The sequence below is a fragment of the Trichechus manatus genome, unplaced genomic scaffold, assembly GCF_000243295.1.
Source record: "Trichechus manatus latirostris isolate Lorelei unplaced genomic scaffold, TriManLat1.0 scaffold00036, whole genome shotgun sequence".
Taxonomy (NCBI): domain Eukaryota; kingdom Metazoa; phylum Chordata; class Mammalia; order Sirenia; family Trichechidae; genus Trichechus; species Trichechus manatus.
Window position 1 is genome coordinate 16,847,362 of NW_004443972.1, and position 14,099 is coordinate 16,861,460.

The 14,099-nt window shown below is 41.4% G+C and overlaps 1 protein-coding gene across 19 annotated transcripts in view; it reads left to right on the forward strand.

Moving 5' to 3' along the window:
• The window catches only part of TANK (TRAF family member associated NFKB activator), a 126,016-nt gene that overhangs the window by 48,135 nt on the left and 63,782 nt on the right, over nt 1-14,099 (forward strand). For all 19 annotated transcript variants that reach the window (XR_002823949.1, XR_002823950.1, XM_023730447.1 and 16 more), the window contains one exon: nt 416-563. Coding sequence is in view for 17 of the 19 variants with exons in the window: in XM_023730447.1 (XP_023586215.1) it covers nt 465-563 (99 nt within the window). In the remaining 2 variants the exon portion in view is untranslated. The remainder of the gene's footprint in view (nt 1-415; nt 564-14,099) is intronic.

The following is a 14,099-nucleotide window of genomic DNA, read 5'->3' on the forward strand; positions in this document are numbered from 1 at the left end:
TCGTGGACTTGTTCTAATTTTCTTCAGTTTCAACTTGAACCTGCATATGAGCAATTGATGGTCTGTTCCATAGTCAGCCCCTGGCCTTGTTCTGACTAATGATATCGAGCTTTTCCATCGTTCATGGTAAACCTTTATTTGAAAAAAAAAACATCGCTATTGAGTTGGTTCTGACTCATGCATTACCGAGTAGAACTGCTCCATAGGGTTTTCTTGACTGTAATCTTAATGGAAGCAAATCACCAGGTCTTCCATGGTGCTGCTGAGTAGGTTCAAACCGCCAACCTTTAGGTTAGTAGTTGACTGCAAACCATTTGTGCCACCCAGGGACTTTATAAGACTGTCTTAAAGTGCATTCTTCAGAGGAGGTTTATGTAATTAAAGAGCTATCTAAATTGTTCTGATTATTTTCCAGACCTGTCATATACTCCATCCTTTATAGTGATGCTACAGGACACAGAGGAATGGATAAAAACATTGGCGAACAACTCAATAAAGCTTATGAAGCCTTCCGACAGGCATGCATGGATAGAGATTCTGCAGTAAAAGAACTACAGCAAAAGGTTTGTGGTTCTGATTTTGAAAGTTGTTCTTTATGATGGTCAGTGGAATTTCAGTTTTTTACAAGTCAAAATTTTGTATTGTTAGAACTGCCTTGAAGAACTGAAACACACAAAGTTATATTAATGTGTGAAATTTGAGGTTTTTATTTGGTGTCTTTTTAAAAAACATTGTAATCTGTGGGAAGAGTTGATGGGTTCATTTTAAAGTAATTATATTTAGGAAAGATGAAGAATGTTATATTCCATAAATAATTTTGAAATATCAGGGCTTACTTTGTATATAATTATAGATGAAATAAATTTAAAAACAGTTTTTGACAAACTGAAAGAAGTATCACTGTCTGAGCTGGTTTATTTGTTTGGAGTTTTTTTGTTTGTTGTTTTGTTTTTTAACAATGTTATTTGGCTGGCAGGAAGACTACAAATCCTAAGATACCCTGGAACTAAATGTGTTATTAATGAATAATAACCTTCCATTTTTTTTACTCTGGCAGTTAAAAATAAAAATAAATAGTCTATTGAAGTGAAATCTTTGTTGACTTATCAAAAGTGTCAACTTTTAAAAATTATCCCTGTACATATAAATTTTTGTTTAGTACTTTTCAGTTTCAAAAGAAAGTAAGTTGTAAGAAAGGCATATTTAGGAAAAAAGGTCTTAGCCTAGTGGTTCCCAAGCGTGTGTCTGTTACTAGTCCATGTTGTATGATGAAGTTTTCACTGATATGCAGCAAAATGAGAAAAATAAGGATAATGTAATAAACTTTTCATGTTAGATTTGTTCAATTTAAAATTGTATTCTTGATTCTGATACTTTGTTTCCATATATTTCCATAGTATCAGAATAAAGGGCAGAATGTTATAAAATGTCCTTTTATGAAATAATAATAGGGTTTTTGGTTTACTTGTTTAATATCATTACTTGGCAATGTTTCAGGGATCCCCAAGATCACCCACACATTCCGTAATTTGTAGAAGGACTCATGGGACTCAGTGTAGAGTTCTATTCATGGGTAAGATTACAGTGATACAGTAAGGATGCACAGCCATATCATTAATGGTAAAAGACCTCAGGCAGAGTCTAGAGGAATCCATGTGCAGGCTTCCTATGTTCTATTCCTCCTGTGAGGGATTATACAGAGTACACTCTCCCTCAAAAAATTCAGTCAATGTGCCTACCCAGTGAAGTCCATTTGAGACTCAGAGTTCAGGGTTTTCATTGAGGGCTAGTCATATAGGCACCCTCTGTCAACCAAAATTCCACACTCAGAAGGAAAACAGGTATTTACCATAAATCTTATTGTACAGTCTAAGTATGCTGGCATGGCATAACAACTTTATCACTTAGGAAATGTTTCAAAAGCCAAGTTCCCAGATGGCAGCCAAGAGCCAACCTTGCAAACATGCCTTCCTAAAGATAGCAGCCTAAGGCCTGCGTTGTTAACTCATTCCTGCCCAGACAGTTAAAAGTGGGGACCTTACGTTGGTTCCCGCATGTCTTACTTATCTAGTGCTGCTGTAACAGAAATACCACAAGTGGATGGCTTTAATAAACAGCAATTTATTCTCTCATAGTTGAGGAGGCTAGAAGTCCGAATTAAGGGCACCAGCTCCAGGGGAAAGCTTTCTCTGTCTGTTGGCCCTGGAGGAATGTCCTTGCCATCAGTCTTCCCCTGGTCTAGGAATGTCCCAGTGCAGGGACCTCAGGTCCAAAGGACAAGCTCTGCTTCTGGCACTGCTTTCTTGGTGGTATGAGGTCCCCCATCTCTATCTGCACCGTTTTCTCTTTTATGTCTCAAATTCCAGTTATATAGGTAGACAGCACTCAGTTATAGACTTTAAAGTCTCCTTTAGAGGTAGAAAGAAGAAACAGGAGCATGATGTGACAGAGAGCTTTCTAAAATTATTGAAATGAAGTTTACAATTTGGATTTCTTTTCCTTTCCAGTTCAGGTTTAAGGTAGAATCACTTTTCTTAAAAACAAAAACAGCTTTGATACTTCTTATTTTTCTGTTAGGTTAATTAAGACACTTTGACAATACTATACTGTGCTGGTGGCGCAGTGTGAAAGAGCTATGGCTGCTAACCAAAAGCTTGTCAGTTCTAATTCACCAGCCTATCCTTGGAAACCCTGTGGGGCAGTTCTACTCTGTCCTCTAGGGTCACTATGAGTCGGAATCAACTCGATGGCAACGGGTTTTTTTTTTTTTTTTTCAGTACTGTTACGAAAGTTAGGAAACACAATTAAGGAAGAGGAGTATTGAGATATTCTTAGGGTAATGCAGAAAAGAAATTTGTTGAAGTCATCTCCCTACACTGGTCAGTGGTAAGCAAGTGAAGATTCTTCTTATTTAAACCTTTATCAGCCATGGAAGGTCACTGGGTGGTGCAAATGGTTAATGTGCTCAGCTGCTAACTGAAAGATTGGAGGTTCGAGTTCACCCAGAGTTGCCTCTGAAGAAAGGCCTGGTGATCTGCTTCTGAAAAATCATCTAGTGAAATCCCTATGGAGCACAGTTCTACTGTGACACGCATGGGATTGCCATGAGTCAATTATCTCCATGGCAACTGAAAGAAAAAAATCTGCCATGGAAGAAGCCTTTGATTATACCAGAAGTTTTCCCAAGAAAAGGAAAAGGAAATATTTTTTACATATGTATTTTTTAAAATTGGTGGTCTGTCAAGTACTCAAGAATGGTAGAAGAAAAAAAATGAATACTATACATCCTTATATATTAAGCTCAAAATATATTTATTTGAGAAACATTTCTTATCTACTATGTACTGGGCCCTTGATGAGGGTTGTTGTTTTTTTAGTTAAATGTACAATTAACCATTTTAAAGCATATGGCTCAGTGGCATTTAGTGTATTCATAATGCTGTGTAACCACCACCTCTCTCTACTTTCAAAACTTTTTTATCACTCCAGAAAAACACTCCATACCCATTAAGTAGTCACTCCTCATCTTTTCCCACCCCCCATTCTCTGATAACCACTACTGTCTCTCTATGGGTTTGCCTGTTCTGGATATATCATATAAAAGGAATCATATAGTTTGTAACATTTTGTATCTGGCTTCTTTCACTTAGCATGTGTTCAAGGTTCATCCATGTTGTAGCATGTATCAGAACTTCATTTCTATTTATGACTGGATAATAATTGTATGTACCACAATTTGTTTATTCATTCATCCATTGGTAGATTTTGGGTTGTTTCCACCTTTTGCTGTTAGGATAATGCTGCTATAAACATTTGTGTACAAGTTTAGGTGTTAACATGTATTTTTATTTCTCTTGGGTATATACCTAGGAATAGAATTGCGGGGTCATGTGTTAAGTCTGTTTAACTTTTTAAAGAACCACCAAACTGTTTTCCACAGTGGCAGCACCATCTTACATTTCCACTAGCAGTGTACAGAGGTTCTAATTGTTCCACATCCCTGCTGACACTTGTGCTTTTCTGTTTGTTTGGTTTTAATTATAGCCATTCTAGTTTAAGTGTAAAGTGGTATCTCATTGTGGTTTTGATTTGAGTTTCCTCAGTGACCATTGATACTGAACATCTTTTCATGTGCTTATTGGCCATTTGATATCTTCTTTGGAGAAATGTCTATCCAAATCCTTTGCCCATTTTTCAATAGGGTTGTTAGTCTTTTTGTTATTGGCTATAAAAGTTCTTTATATATTCTGGGTATTAAGCCCTTATCAGATATGTGATTTGAAAATATTTTCTAGGTTGTCTTTTCACATTATTGTTAATGTCTTTTGATGCACAGAAGTTTTTAATTTTTGTGAAGTCCAGTTTATTTTTTTTTCTTTTGTTGTTCATGCTTTTGTTAACAGATGTAAGAATCCATTGCCAAATCCAAGGTCATGAAGATTTACCCCCTTATGTTTCCTTCGAGGAGTTTTATAGTTTTGGCTCTTATATTTAGGTTGTTGATCCATTTTGAGTTAATGTTTGTTTGTGGAGTTAATGTAAGGATCTAACTTTATTCTTTTGTATGTGGTTATCGAGTTATCCCAGCATCAGTGTTGAAGAAGGTGTCCTTTCTCCACTGAATGGTCTTGGCTCCCTGATTGAAAATCAGTTGGCCATAGATGTTTGGGTTTATTTCTGAGCTCTCAATTTTTTTCTATTGGTCTGCATGTCTCTTTTTATACCAGTACTACACTGTTTTGATTATTGTAGGTTTGTATTGAGTTTTAAAATCAGGAAGTGTGACCAGTTTTGTTTCCCAATATTGTTTGTCTATTTGGTACCCCTTGTAGTTCCATATGAATTTTGAAGATTTGCTCTTCAGTTTCTGCACATTGCTGAAGTTTTGTGAATAGTGAATACTGAAATAAACAAAACCTAATTTATGTCTTTGAGGAACTCTAATAAATGAGGAAGACAGAAAACAAGATCACTAGTTACCACAGTATAATAGTGCTACAGTAGAAATCTGTGTAGGATATATGTGAACACAGAAGAGGCACGTAACTCATTTGGGGGTGGGGGGATCAGGTCATAAGCCCAATATGTGCCAATACTTGGGCTAAGATTAGGAGGAGTTGGGTAAATTAAGGGAAGTAGCATAAACTCTAGGATGATACTCGGATATCTGGAATGGGTGATTGGTTTGATGGTGGTGCTGATATCAGAAACTAAGAATGAAGAAGTTACAGATTTCCAAACTCAAACCAGACACATTGCCGTCAAGCCGATTCTGACTCGTAGCAAGCCTATAGGACAGAGTAGATCTTTCTCCCGTGGAACGGCTGGTGGATTTGAACTGCTGACCTTTTAGGTTAGCAGCCAAGCACTTAACCACTGTGCCACCAGGGCTCCTTAGATTACAGATTTAGGAATAGAGAAATAAGATGTGTAATTAGGTTTTAGTTACTAAGGTTAGTTACCTGTGGGAGATACAAGTGAAAATGTTCAATGGATGATTGCAAATATGGATCTGGAACCCTGGAAAGAGTTCTGAATTGGAGATTATAGATATAGAAACAGTGGATTTTGTTGAAGCCTTGAATGTAGATAAAATTTCCCAGTTAGAGTGTATAGATTGTTGAGAGGGAAACCAGGAGAATACCAGTATTTTAAACAATAGACATAGAGGAGGAGGACTCTTCTAAAAACCCTTCTAAGAGGCAGGAAACAAATAGGACAGTGATATCATAGAAGCCATTAGAAAAGAGAGTTTCAAAAGGATGGAGTAGTCAACAGCATCAAATATCTGAGAGATCTAGTAAGATGACAGCTGAGAAGCATCTGTTTTATTTGGCTGTATGGAGGTTATTGACATTTATGAGAGCAAGTAAGTACAGTGGGGAGACCAAACTGCGGTGGGCTGAGGAGTGCAGTTCTACTCTGACAGCCATGGGGTCACTGTAAGTCAGAATCGACTCAATGGCAATGGGTATGGTTTTGGGTTTTTGGAGGAGTGAATAGAAAATGAAGTAGAGACAGTATAACCTTCGTATTCAAGAAGCTTGGCTGTGTGAAGAAGAGACATGGAGTGATGACTAGAGACGTTTTTGGTTTTGTAGGAAGAGAGAAATAGTATATATTTTGAAGAGTGAACAGCAGCAGCAGAGAGAGGAGGAAATTTGAAGATAGAGGAGCAAAAAAGACATAACTAATGCCCTTTTACAGTCAGTTCTCTATACAACAGCCAGGGTGATCTTTTTAAAAAGATCATTTGAACAGTTACTCATGTCAGTCTTGTGCTCAAAATTTTGCAGTAACTTCTTTAAAATAAAATCTGAAGTTCCTATTGTGGCCCACCAGGGCAGGGCCTAATTCGACCCTTGCCAAATAGTCTGTTATTTTCTCCTACTACTCTCTTCTTTCACTGCCTTCCTACCACACATGCTTCCTGCTGTTCTTCAAGCACATTCCTGCTTCAGGGCCTTTGTGCTTGCTCCCCATTTGCCTGGAGTGGTTTTCCTTTGGTTGTTTTTGCGGCTCCTTCCCTTATTACTTTCAGGTTTATAAAAAAAGCTTTTCCTTATCATCCTTTAATAGCAGTCTCTATCACTCCACAGTAGTCCCCCACCGCCCCATCCATGGTTTTGCTTTCCATGGTTTCAGTTACCCGTGGTCAACCATGGTCCGAAAATATTAAATGGAAAATTCCAGAAATAAACAATTTATAAGTTTAAAATTACACGCCATCCTGAGTTGTGTGATGAAATCTCGCACCTTACTGCTCCATCTGACCCAGGATATGAATCATCCCTTTGTCCAGCGTCTCCACAGTATGTACACTACCTGCCTGTCTTAGGCTATGTTCTCTAGAGAAGCAAAACCAGTGAAACGTGTGTATGTGTGTGTGTCTATATATATATATATAGACACACACATGTATGGAGATGTATATATATACACATATGTATATGTATATATATATAGAGAGAGAGAGACAAGGAGAGAGAGATTTATCTCAAGGAAATGGCTCACATGGTTGTAGAGGCTGGCAAGTGCCAAGTCTGTGGGTCAGGCATCAGGCCAGAGGCTTCTCCTGACTCACATAGCTGCAGGAGCTGACAAACCCAAGTTCGACAGGTCAGATGACAGGCTACTGGCTCACGAGCTGTGAAGGCTGACAAATCCAAGATCAGCAGGTAAGATGATAGGCTTCTGGCTTATAGGCTATGGAGGCAGATGAATCCAAAGGTTAAAAGGTAAGACAGTAGGCTGCTGGCTCACAGGCTGCAGAGGCTGATGAATCCCAGGATGAACAGGCAATACGGTAGGCCGCAGGCTCAAGTCCCAAGAACTAGAGGTCAGATGATGACGAGCCGGATGCAAGATCCAGAAAAAGAAAGCGAGCTTTGTCAGAACACACAGGTATATATTGGATGTAGGCCACACCCCCAAGGAAACTCCCCTTACAACTGATTGGCTGATCACATCAGATCACTTCATGGAGGATAACTACATAATTACATGACTGCCAAATTACATCATTACATATGTGCCAAACTACATCATTACATTACTGCCAAACAACTGAGAATGATGGCCCAGTCAATTTGACACACAACCTTAACAATCACAGTCAGCCCCTTGTCAACTTGGCACCTGTACACATCTCCTTAAACCATACACGGTCTCTAAATAAAGACAATTGCAAAGTCATACTTGAGCCTAACATGATGCAACTAACATGCATACAACGAAAAACACACTAGCCCCATTGCCATCTTGTATTTTGTAAGTGAAGAAAACAAAAATATTTGATGCTCACATAAGGGAAGAAATACTCATATAACAATTACAGTCCTCATTTCTGTAATTGGTCATGTGGTTGTAACTGGTACTTATAACTATCTTCTTCCACCACCCATTCAGTATTCCATTTACCCTCAGCAAGCAGCTCAGTAGGTCATGGTTCTTTGCCTAGTGGGGTGACCCAAACCTTCATTCCTAAAGGGTCTGGGCCATTAGTAGTCATGTCAGAATTGAGTTGCTGTAGTTTTCCATTGACTTTAATCATAGGGCGCATAGTACTAAGAGAGGCCCTAAGGGATCTCCTGTATTCCAGACATACTCTTTTTACCTCCATTATTTAGCATCCGTCTGATCTCCCCCTTGATAGTCAGGGTCAGTCACACCAGCCAGTATGCTAACTTCCTTCTTTGCCTGTTGATCCAAACACATGAGGAGCCCAAAGTGTCCAGATGGCATTCTTGGCTTCCAATTCAGTGGAATCTGTGTGTCTGCAGGTGAGAGCATTCCTCTCTTTAGAACTAAGACTTCCAGACTGGAAGAGCATAGGGTCACAGGGACAGGAACAAAAATTTTGTAAATGGGTCACTATAGAGGTACTAGTGAGCAGTGCCCTTGATTCCTGGAACTGTGAATCCTGGCTATGGGAGAAACAGCACAATATATTGGATGCTGGTTTAGAGTGGATACAGCCTCCTGAAGAACGTTGCCCCAACCCTGCAAAGTGTTGCCACCTAGCTGGCACTGAAATTGTATCTTTAGAAGCCCATTCCATCGTTCTATCAAGCCAGCTGCATCAGGATGATGGGTAACGTGGTAAGACCAGTGAATTCCATGAGCATGGGCCCATTGCCCTACTTCATTTACTGTGAAATGAGTCCTTTGATCCAAGGTGATGCTGTGTGGGATACCGTGACAGTGGATAAGGCATTCTCTGAGTACACGGATGGTAGTTTTGGCAGAATCATTGCGTGCAGGGAAGGCAAATCCATATCCAGAATAAGTGTCTGTCCCACTAAGAATGAAATGCTGCCCTTTCCATGATGGAAGCAGTCCAATGTAATCAACCTGCCACCAGGTTGCTGGCTGATCACCTCAAGGAGTGGTGCCGTATCGAGGACTCAGTGTTGGTCTCTGCTGCTAGCAAATTGATCATTCAGCAGCGGCTGTAGTCACGTCAACCTTGGTGAATGGAAGTCCATGTTGTTGAACCAATGCGTAACCTTGATCCCTGCCACCATGGCCACTTTGTTCATGAGCCCATTGAGCAATGACAGGAGTAGCAGGGGAAAGAGGATGACTGGTTTCCACAGAATGCATCATCCCATCCACTTGATTGTTAAAATCCTCCTCTGCTGAGGTCACCCTCACATGTGAGCATTCATATGAGATACAGACATCTTCACTTCTTTGGCCCGTTCAAAGAGGTCTATCCACATACCTGTTCGCCATAACTCTTTGTCACCAATTTCCCAATCATATTCCTTCCAAATAGCCATCCAGCCAAACCATTGGCCACAGCCCATAAATCAGTATATAGTCACATATATGGCCATTTCTCCTTCCAAGCAAAGTGAACAACTAGGTGCACTGCTCAAAGTTCTGCCCATTAAGAGGATTTCCCTTCACCACTGTCCTTCAGGGAAGTCCCAGAAAGTGGTTGCAGTGCTGCCCATGTCCACTTTCAAATTGTGCCTGCCTATTGTGTAGAACCACCTGTAAACCAGGCATGAGTTTTCTCTTCCTCAGTCAGCTGATCATAAGGAACTCCCTATGAGGCCATAGGTGCAGACTGGGAGAGAGCAGGTAATGTGACAGGAGTGGAGACCATGGACATTTGGGCCACTTCCTCATGCAACTTACTTCTGCCTTCAGGTCCTGCTTGAGCCCACTCTCATATATACTGCTTCCGTCTAAGCTGGACTGCTGCTGTGCACATCTGACTTTATGACTCAGTAGATCAGACAACACCCAGTTCATGATGGACAGCTCAGGCCTCATGGTGACTTGGTGGCCCATAATTAAGCGATCACTCTCTACTAAGGCCCAGTAACAAGCCAAAAGCTGTTTCTCAAAAGGAGAGTAGTTGTCTGCAGAGGATGGCAGGGCTTTGCTCCAAAATCCTAAGGGCCTACACTGTGATTCTTTCAATAGGTGCCTGCCAAAAACTCCAGCATCTCTATCTGCCACTGCCACTTCAGGCACCACTGGATTAGCTGGGTCATATGGCCCAAGTGGCAGACCTGCTTGCACGACAGCCTGAACCTGTTGCGGAACCTTCTTTTGTTCTGGGCCCCACTCAAAACTAGCAGCTTTTTGAGTCACTTGATAAATAGGTTGGAGTAGCACACCCAAATGAGGGATATGTTGCCTCCAAAACCGAAAAGGCCCAAGAGACATTGTGCCTCCTTTTTCAGTTGTAGGAGGGGCCGAATGTAACAGCTTATCCTTCACTTTAGAAGGACTGTCTTAACGTGCCCCACACCACTGGACTCTTAGAAATTTCACTGAGGTGGAAGGCACCTGAATTTTTGTCAGATAAATTCAAAGCCCCTAGCATGCAAATGTTTTACCACTTAAAAGTCCAGAGTCATTGACACGTCTTCCTTACTAGGTCCAATCAGCATAATGTCATCACTGTATTGGACCAGTGGGATATCTTGTGGAAGGGAAGGCAGTCAAGGTCCCTGCAGACTAAATTACAACATAGGGCTGGAGAATTTATACACCCCTGAGGTAGAAGAGTGAAGGTGTATTGTTGGCCGTGCCAGCTGAAGGCAAACTGCTTCTGGTCGTCCTTCGAAACAAGTACGGAGAAAAAGACATTACCCAGATCAACGGTTGCATACCAGGTACCAGGAGTTGTATTAATACCTCAAGCAATGAAACCGTATCTTGAATGGCAGCTGCAATTGGAGTCACCACCTGGTTAAGTTTATGATAATCCACTGTAATTCTCCAAGATCCATCTATTTTTTGCACATGCCAAATAGGTGAGTTGAATGGGGATGTGGTGGGAATCACCACCCCTGCATCCTGCAAGTGATTGATGTGGCATTATCTCTGCAGTCCCTCCGAGAATGCAGTGGTGTTTTTGGTTTACTGTTTTCCTAGGTAGTGACAGTTCTAGTGGCTTCCACTTGACTTTTCCTACTGTAATAGCCCTTATTCCACTTGTCAGGGATCCAGTTGGGGGTTCTGCCAGTTGCTGAGTATATCTATTCCAATTCTGCATTCTAGAACTGGGGAAATCACTACAGGATGGGTTCAGGGAACCACTGAACCCACTGTGAGACAAACCCAAGCTAAGACTCCATTAATAACCTGACTTCCACATGCCCCCACTCTGACTGGTGGGCCACAGTGACGTTTTGAGTCTCCTGGAATTAGTGTCAGTTCAGAGCCAGTATCCAGTAATCCCTGAAAAGTCTGATTATTTCCTTTTCCCCAGTGAACAGTTACTTTCATAAAAGGCCATATATCCCTTTGGGGAAGACTGGAAGAAACATTAACAGTGTAAATTTTGGCAGTGTAGTAGGGTCCTTACTCAAGGGGACCCCACCTTCCCTCATTCAAGGTATTTTGGCTCTGTAAACTGGCTCAAGTCTGGAAATTGATTTTGGGGCTGTGACTCTATTCGGACGGTTTGAGTTAGACTGCTGTTCACTTAACCTAGAATTCTTCCGCTTGTACAGATCAAGTAAATATTTAGTAGATTTCCCATCTGTTTGACTCCACTGTCCATTACAGTAAACACACCCACCTTGCCTTTGTCATTTGAGTTCTGCCACTTAGACCCTGCCACCACAGGGTCCAGTCAGCCCCATTGTAGTTAGGTGTCTTAATTCAGTTAGAGCAGTTACCACTGTCAAATCAGACTTACATGAAATAGCAGTCACAGCAGCCACCAAGGATGCTGGGGCTCTTTTCACAAATTTGTTCCTCACTGTTGTGGTAAAAGGTGTGTCCTCTGGGCACTCCATTTGTATGTCTGTTGGTCTAACCTGGTAAATCCACTCCAACATGCCAAGTTCCCTAAGTCTTTGGATACCTTCTTCAACAGTATACCAAGGCAAGTCTGCCATTTCAGCTTGATTTAGTGTAGGCCACCGTGTAATCATGCTTCAGCAAACCAGCCAGATAAACTATTAGATCCTTTCCTAACTGCTTGAGCTGAGACATTGAATGAAGAATCTGAGCTTAAGTGAGCCCATGTCAGTAAACTCAGACAGATCCAACTTTATGTTCCTTGCACCATTATTCTGTACCCTTAATAGCCATTCCCACACATTTTCCTCAGGTTTCTGTTTGTACATATTAGAAAAGTCAAATAGTTCTTTTGGAGTATAGCATACCTCCTTCTGGGTCACACTTCTTACTTTATCTTTTGGGGCTCACTGGGACTTAAGTCTAGTTATAGGTCTAAAAGCAAAAGTGAGTGGGGGGGTGCGTCCTGGGAACATTCAGCAATGTCTTGTAAGGCACCTACCTCAGGCGATGCCCCAGGCAGTGCCCCAGGTGCCGCACCAGCTGGTATCTCAGGCAAAGACTCTTAGGGCACAGCTGGGTTAATCTCATCAGATGGGGGTGGAAGGGATAGGTGACGTAACAGACCAAGATGGAGTAATCGCTTCAGATGGGAGTAAGAGGCTGGTTCTGTTAGCAGGAGTGATGTAACAGAATTTAGGGACTTAGTGTCCCCAGCTTTCCTGATTATCTGCCCATATGTCCCCATCCCAAGTTTCAGGATCCCATTTCTTCCCATTTGTTATGGATTGAATTGTGTCCCCCCAAAATATCTGTCAACTTGGCTAGACCATGATTCCCGGTATTGTGTGATTGTCCACCATTTTGTCATCTGATATGATTTTCCTGTGTATTGTAAATCCTATCTCTGTGATGTTAATGAGGCAGGATTAGAAGCATTTATGTTAATGACGCAGGATTCAATCTGCAGGATTAGGTTGTATCTTGCGTCAGTCTCTTTTGAGATATAAAAGAGAGAAGTGAGCAGAGAGACAGGGACCTAATACCACCAAGAAAGAAGCACCAGGAGCATAGTGTGCTCTTTGGACCCAGGATCCTGAGAAGCTCCTCAACCAGGGGAAGATTGATGACAAGGACCTTTCCTTAGAGCTGACAGAGAGAGAAAGCCTTCCACTGGAGCTGGTGCCCTGAATTCAGACTTCTAGCCTCCTAGACTGTGAGAGAATAAATTTCTCTTTGTTAAAGCCATCCACTTCTGGTATTTCTGTTATAGCAGCATTAGATAACTAAGACACCATTCAGTGCCCTCACTTTAACTTCAGACACCATTCGAGGTTGCGAATTCAATTGGCGTTGTAATTCAGCCACTCTTACAGTAAGCCTCTGGCTTTGGTTTTTGGCAGTATCACCTCTGTTACTATAAGAAAGTTTTCTTTGAGGACAGAAGTGGTATATTTGAGGTCTTTTATGCAGTGCTTGAGCTGTGACTCTGAAGCCCTCAGCTCATCTCTCTCTTTCACCACTTTGTCTAGCAAAAATAGGACCGACCAACCAGCTTCCCTATACTTCTCATTCTGACAAAGTTGTAGAAAAGTACCAAGCATGCTATCACCCAAAGCCTTGCTTCTCACCAATATTTGATCTATTGGTGGTGATATTTTGTGTATTAATACTGCCACCTCACACCATGGATTAGCAGTGCCCACTTAACTACTGGAGGCTGAGTAATCATCACCTTTAAGACTAGTCAGACTTGAGAACCAATTTAGAAAACTCAACCTTAAAATTTTGTTTCCCTAGACCCACTCTCAGTACCAAATGTCTCAGGCTGGGTTCTCTAGAGAAGCAAAACCATTGAAGCATATATCAAGGAAATGGCTCACACAGCTGTAGAGACTGGCAAGTTCCAAGTCCGTGGGGTCAGGTGTCAGGCTGGAGTCTTCTGACTTATGTAGTTGCAGGGGCTGATGAATCCAAGATCGGCAGGTCAGACATCAGGCCGCTGGCTCCAGTCCCAAGAACTGGATGTCAGATGATGACAGGCTGGATGCAGGATCCAGAACAATCCAGCGAGCTTTGCCAGAATGTCCATATATATTCTGGATGCAGGCCACACCACTGAGGAAATTCCCTTTAAAACTGGTTGGCTGATAACATCAGATCCCATCATGGAGGATCCCATTATTACCCATAACTGCCAAACTACTGAGAATCATGGCCTAGCCAAATTGACATACAACCTTAACCATCACACTGCCTCTTAGTCACTTAGTACCCATCTCGGTTATCAGATTGACTGTCGCAGTATTGTAGTGCTTGTGTTCAAG